This window comes from Drosophila ficusphila, unplaced genomic scaffold, assembly GCF_018152265.1.
Source record: "Drosophila ficusphila isolate 14025-0441.05 unplaced genomic scaffold, ASM1815226v1 contig_414, whole genome shotgun sequence".
NCBI lineage: Eukaryota > Metazoa > Arthropoda > Insecta > Diptera > Drosophilidae > Drosophila > Drosophila ficusphila.
Window position 1 is genome coordinate 482,316 of NW_025064328.1, and position 7,055 is coordinate 489,370.

Genomic DNA, 7,055 nt, shown 5'->3' on the forward strand with positions numbered 1-7,055 from the left:
CCGCTGACTCGTTCAAGAAGGCGAGTGCAAATTGACAAACTTTTTCGAAAACTTTTTGAGTGGCAACTGGTGGGGAATACAACATGTGGAAAGAGTATTTTTTTAATTAAAATTTTCTCACATAAGGGAAATGCGGCTGATGGGGCTGCCACTTGTACTTAGTTTTCACTGTAATTAGCGGAGTTGTTACCTCAATTCAACAGCAGTTCTCTACCTCTCATTAGCATACTTTCCCTTAATTGTAGAGAAAAATTGCCTCTGGCAACGGAGTTTATTTTGCATGCCGTTTACCTCAGACTACAAACATTTTATCATCGGTCTAATTAATCAGCTTTAAACAGATGCCTTTGTATTTCATTCAAACAAATTTCTTGCATATATAAATTTTATTTATAATCTCTTTAAAATTATAAAATATTATTAGAAATTATATTTTTATATTTTTATTTTATACTAGTTTTGTTAAATGGTTGTAATATTAGCTTCACCAAGAGAAAATAAGCATTATTTAACGCAAAAATAGGATCAAGTTGTTAATGTTGGGATAATTTTTCTGTAATGAAAATGTTTTCCTCAAACAATCTGAACTCTGAGACTCTTGACTTCGTATGGAGGTGGTTTTGAATCCTCTACGGCCATAGGCTCACACATTTTATTTTTTTCTTCTTCTTTTGGAGATTCATTTGTCTGCTCATTATAGACTTTGTAAGTTAAAGCTGCCATGATTGCATTAACAACTGAAGAAAAATAATGTATTAATGTATATTATAAATTTCATTATTTAAAACAAGGTTCTTTGTACTTACAGAAGTATATATAATAAAATGACAAAATATCATACCAGCCATGAATTATTTCAGCGATCAATATTACATTTAAAACCACAGCTGCCATAAGATAAATTAAAATAATATTTGGTCTGTGTTCTTTTTTCGCCATAAAAACTCCGAAAAGTAGAATTCCTGAAGCGTTTATGACAAGAGATCTTCCATAGTTTTCCATTGCATTTTTTGCTGAAATAGAATATGTCATATTGTAACTATTTCATTAGGTAGATCCTTCACCTGATGGAAATATGAAATAGGGATTCGCGCCCACGAAAATGTGGACCAGTCCGAAGGTCAATAGTAGTATTTTTCCTCTAAGCAACATTGCGTTCCAGCAGTTCGATTTCAACTGAATTACTGAGATGCCTCTCCTCATCGCTTAAGCATTTTGTGTGTTTATATTACCAAAATAAACACATGCATGATTTGTGTAAACAGAGAGTGTTGAACTAGCTCTTCAATAGGCTTGATTTATTTTCTTAACTCGTTTGACACCAAACAAAAAAGGACAACAACCTATGAAAAGTTTATGAAACAAAATGAATGCATAACTAATTTGACGGCACACACTTGCTCACACATTGTGCATTCATGTTTATTTGATGGATGAACTTTTCGACACTTTGTGCATTAGAAAGTTTTACTAGTTTGGACTTTAGTGGCAATTATATTTACATTTAACCAACTCTGGCTCTGAGCACCTAAGTTTTTCGGCTTTGACGCCGGGCTTAAGCAGGTGCCGGTTGCAAAGATTCCTGGGCTAAAAACTTTTCCAACTTTGAGTTTTTAATTAGAATTTGTTTCCACCACCGGAACTCTTACGTTTCTGAAAAACCCATAGCCATGCGGCAATGCATCAAAAAAAAAAATAATAAATAAAATACTTTTTCGGCATTCCTTCCAAAAATTGAGTGGATAATTTATGAATATTTTGTAATTAACAGGCAAGAAATTTATCATAAATTTTCATATAATTACATTTTTATGGCATCAAGTTTTGGCTTCATTCCTCATAGCCATTATAAATAAACGTGACGGTTGAGTGTTTGGGAAAATATGAACTCAGAGGGTGAAGTTTTTTCGCGATGTTGGGCATTTAAAGCTCCGCGCTTTTACCTTTATTCATTTGGCAGGGTATTTTTATATTGCTAAAGAAATATTGTGTTTGCGCTAGCTTTTACTTGCTCTTATGTTCACCCAAGCTGTTTGATATTTCTTTTTAGTTGGGCATATTATTAGATTCAAAAAAAAAAAATAAATTTAATTTGTTTGCAAGAAACAAAATCCATTTGTTGTATTTACTTCTGTAAGTAAATAATAAAAATAATTTATTATCTAAGAAGTAGTCAATTGGATTAAGTAATAAAAAAAAATTACCAATTTTTAATTAATTTATTATTTACTTGACTTTAAGTGGGAATTTTATAGTCTTAACCATTCTTGTCTCTTCATTTGTACGAATCTCATTGTGCTTTCCCCGTTTGATTGTGTATTAATTCTCAGTTTATTAAGCGTAAATATGAAAATTGCCTAGAACTTTGACCATTAGCAGAGATCTGTGCTTCTCAGATGATTCACGAGGTCACAGCTGAGGCCACGCCCTTATTCCAAAGATACAGATTTTTCAGCAAAGTTGGCCCTGTGAAAATCTCAAGCTGAGTGCGGCGAAATGTTGCTCATTTATTTCATTTAAATGCGCATTTAAATCTATTTAAAACTCCACATGAGCCAGTCACAAAGCTACGCGGCACAGAAGAAGCGAAATAAAGGGCAAATAAAAGGCAACGGGGCAGGACAACAGAGCCTGACAGGAGCTGAGGGATTCCCAGGCACCCACTTCGTGCCCCATCTCTCCGGCTTTCCCGCTTTCCCGCTTTTCCACTTTCCCACTTTCCCGCTTTCCCACTCAGCATGATTTAACGATAATGAAGGTATTTACGAGTTCAGCCTTAGCCTGGGACTTGGGCCATGGCTTTTTTTCCGGGGCAAAAGCAAAACTCATCATAATCCAGCGCCAGCAAAAGGTTATCCAAAACACACAGCGGCACATTTGGGGACTTGTATCTACGTGTGTCCCGGCACTTGTGAGATGTTCTTGCCAAAACTTTTTTTGTTGACGCCGTTGATAAGGACAACAACTACTCAAAGCCGCCAGCTGAGCCCGAATCCTGAATCCCAACCCGTAAGCGTTGTGTATATTTATGGATTTAGGCGATGAAGGTGGCTCAAAAAATCGCACATTGCTTGCCAATAAAACTCAATTTGCCATAAAATTGTTTCACAGTCAACATAATTACAACAGCTAAAGACGAGCATAAATTTGATTTTCCAATTTACGATTAGGCAGAGCTCCTTGTTCCATTTTCAGTGCCATTTAATATCGCCGGGCGATGAATGCAAAATGTACACAAAAATATTAATATCTGAGCGAGGCAAATTTAATTTCTTTTCTAGGGCAAACACCTTTCGTTTATCGCCTCTTCCCTCTCGCTCGCACCGTGCTCCATTTCGCTCCCTGCTTTCCACTCCTTTCCACTCACTTATATGCATTTTTTATTACACTGCCTGCTCCCACCGGAAATCCACTTGCCACTGCGCGGATTTTATTGTCCTGCTCAAGGCTGATACTGCCACCTGGAAAATGGGAGGGGCGGCCCAGAACTTAGTGCTAGTTAGTGGGGACAAAGGCGGCTTAACCTGGCCGAAATCGCCTTACGCCGCGGTCGATTTTAGGTGTCAAACAGTGAAAAATATAGAAGTTCAGTGAATGATTTAAATAATACATTTTATTATCTATTTCATATTAATAGGTTTTTTGAATGTTTTTATACTTTAAAAATCAACCATAGATAAAATAAAGTTTTTTTAATATTTAGGACTTTTTGACCAAACTTTACTTTTACAAACTTTCTGAATACTTTTAATGTAAAGAATTTTCTACAAAGACACTTTTTAAGTTTCTTTATTGATTTATTTTTATTTAAGTATTTTTGGGGATTTTCTAACCAAATCCTCAAACACATACCATGTTTTCCACAGTGCACTTTTCAGTTGCATTGAGTGAAATTCGTCACAAAATTTGTCGCCAGGGAGAACTTTTGAATTATGAAAGGAAACCCAAGGAAGCTTGCTGTGCGGGAGGCCGAGTTAATTGCAAGTCCTTGAGATGCATTCGGAATCGAAGTTTCCTTTTGCCGTTAAGTATAGTGGAAGTGTGGAAGAAAACCAGCTAAATGGAATGGAATGGAAGTGCCAGCCTTTCAAGCAAGCGACACGGCAAAGACAATGGCTCTCTTACGGCTCTTAGCCCGCTGGCTGTTGGCCAAAATGCATTTGGGCAAGGAAATCCCCCTGCTGATTGCCGCTGCTTTGTGGTGGATCCCCACAGCTTGCTGGCATTATCCGAATAATCGCAATCACCAGAAAGATGCAGCTTGGTGCAGCGGCGTTGCAGCGGCGTTGCAGCAGCAGCACCAGCATACGTTGCGTATACGCAACGGAATGCCTTGGAAAATGCCTGAAAGGCATTTCATTTGCGCCCCCGTTTGTGTTGCACATTTTCAATTATAATTATTAACGGATCGCTGTTTGACTTTGGCTTCGTCGGGGGAATTACTTGCATTTGCATTGTGTGTTTTCTCTGTTGGTTTTCATTTTTTTTTTTTTTTTGTATTTTTTTGTTGCCTGGCTCTTTGGCGAAATCACCTGAGTAATGCACTTGATGCTTGCGCAATTTCCCTCCTGCATTGTCCTTGCGCGTTCTGCATTATTTTTTCTACTCCCACAGCCGATTGTTGTTGTTGTTATTATTATTGCTGTTGTTGTTGTTTAAAGTGGTTGTTGCTGGGGCTAGGCACTTGTAGTTGCGATTGCAGCTTTCTCCCCATTTCGCCAAAGGCAACTTTTAACATTTAATGATGCTGCTTTGTATTTTAATACGCTTTGCCTGCTTGGCATGCTCATGCCACCGCCCACAGCACCCAGCATCCAGACCACCTGCCCCTTTTTTTTTTTTTTCACCATGTTACCGCATCCGCTCCCCCCACCCTTCCACCTCGCAACTCCCCCCTCTTCTGCTCCTCAGCCAGCACGTGCCATAAGCAGCGCTTTGAAAACTTTTAAGTAGACAAGCAATGTCCTCCGCGCCGACGTTTTCCCCCTCGTCCTTTCAACATCTTCTATTACTTGGCCTGCCTTTTGCGCTTTAAGTTGTCTGCTCAGTTCCAATTTTTCCAGCCGCCTGCCAAGGTGTTTGAAGCAATTTGCGTCGCCCGTCTCGGGTTGCAGTTGTCTGTCCGGCTCCATGGCTCCATGGCTCGGTTCTCTCTCTCTCTCTTTTCGTCCTGGCCACGTCCTTGACAGCAACTCTTCGGCTCGTTCGCCCCTCCACCGATCCACCCATCCATCCATCTTTCTTCGCAGCGTGCGGTGTGCAGATTGTGCCAATTTCACCTGTTGCCTGTGGGGCGACCCGGGCATAAAGACACTTGCAAAAAAAGATGAATATTAAATGGTCTTGATGAGTTTAAAAATACAGAGGAGACTTTTACAGAATAAATAAGATAGCTAGTCTGTCCCTATACAATATAATCAGTTTACGAAACAATATGGCATTAAATAATCACGATATCTATATAGAATTGGATGTCCACTTAACAAGAGACATTGATGATTGGATTTTTTACTCAAACTGCCAGAAAGCTTAAATAAGTTTCAAATCGAGTATACAAAAAATTCAGCTTTAATATCTTCTAAAAATGTTTCGGATTTTTCAATGCCATCCATTTGTCTTTTTTTATGGTTTCTGCGTACAAATTATTAAGATGTAATTAATAAAGCATTTGATTTTCTTTCAGTGTATCCCCTTCAGTGGTTTCGAAATCGGAAAGTTTTGCGGCGGCTTTTGCGCGACTCTGAACCTTCCTAAGGAGGTAAATTCGGAGTATTAGTGGTTAAGGGGTTTTGGCACTCGGTCGGAAATGAGGTGTATGTGCCGCGCCTCCTTTTAATGCAATTCCAATTTAAGTTGGCCGCAGTTTGAATGCATTTCGAATTGCGCTCGTCCCAATGAAACGAAACGAAACGAGATGAATCGAAACGAAACGTTGCTGCGCAAAATGAATGGAAACTTTCTGCCACTTTCCAAATCACAAAGTAATTGCAATTCGAAGAAGAATTGGGTAACAATTTACGAAATTAAGTTTCAACAAAGTTTCGCCGAAAGGTTTAATGCGCCCGCTGACGTGGGCCAAGAAAAACTTGTCCGGGCTTTGTAACTTCCGCAGAGGACTGAAAGGCACTAACTTACTCCACCCATCCAACTAACTGCCTTTCCAAAGTGGGTACATCCTGACCTGCTTGAGCCATTTGCCACTTGGCTGTTGGCTGTTGGGATGCTGGGTGTTGGGTGTTGGGGTCAATCTGCATCACGGAATGGAAGATGCTGCTGGCAAATGCAAATGGCGCTGCATGGGACACATAGTCATTACAAATTAATTTCACACGTGAGTAACTCGCAGCAGCTGAAACTGCCGGGCAAAATCAGCCAAGACATCGAGCAGATCGAGGAAGGACAGCTCAGGGCACATCGCACATCAGGCATAATGTCAGTCATATGACATTCAATTAGGAAAGTTGTTGCATCTTGATGAGTAAATGTGCCATATAATGTGTGCTAAGCCACCCATTCCTGATGAAGGTTTTATCCTCTTTCGCTCAACCAAGTGTCATGTCAATGGAGTTGACTGGGGGAACTTAATACGTACATATACACGTTACGTATGAAAAGCAAAGAAAGCCAGGAATTCAGTTTTCGGTTCAACAAAATTGATTGCAAATTGTTGAGGAAGGAAGGTTGACTTTAAAAGGTTACAAACGCAGGGGAAGTATCATTCAGAAATTACATTACAACTTAAAGCAACTAATTAAAATGATGGTACTAGATAAAAATAATAATAACAAGCTTAACCTTTTCTTTATAAATTTATAAGTTAACACACTTCTGTATAGAAAAATGCGCTTTCCTTATTATATTAAAACATGTTTTAAGAGATTTCTTTTTGATTCGTAGCAATTGAAAATTACTGAACTGTATAAGATATTTCTCTCTCTGCAAACTGAACCGAAAATTTCAGCAGAGAACCAGACCATAAACTGTTGCAACATGTTGCATAAGCCAGGGAGCCAGGTGGTTCCCCTTGAGATCCAGTTCACAGATATTAGATGCTG

At 38.9% G+C, this 7,055-nt stretch overlaps 1 protein-coding gene across 1 annotated transcript; it reads right to left on the bottom strand.

Moving 5' to 3' along the window:
• Positions 1-409: 409 nt before the first annotated feature.
• Positions 410-1,170, bottom strand: LOC108095140. The gene is made up of 3 exons (XM_017196077.2): positions 1,065-1,170; positions 807-1,013; positions 410-737 (listed from the first exon to the last, which is right to left on the bottom strand). Exons 1-3 carry the CDS (start codon positions 1,150-1,152, stop codon positions 574-576), a joined length of 459 nt encoding a protein of 152 aa, XP_017051566.1. The 5' UTR covers positions 1,153-1,170; the 3' UTR covers positions 410-573.
• Between the last annotated feature and the right edge of the window lie 5,885 nt (positions 1,171-7,055).

Bases quoted from the DNA above. Each gene is read 5' to 3' on its own strand.
- LOC108095140 (XM_017196077.2), bottom strand. From the start codon at position 1,152: ATGTTGCTTAGAGGAAAAATACTACTATTGACCTTCGGACTGGTCCAC. The intron at 1,014-1,064 runs GTGAAGGATCTA...ATTCTATTTCAG, and splicing joins CTATTTCATATTTCCATCAG to CAAAAAATGCAATGGAAAAC. The intron at 738-806 runs GTAAGTACAAAG...ATTTTTCTTCAG, and splicing joins ATTTTATTATATATACTTCT to TTGTTAATGCAATCATGGCA.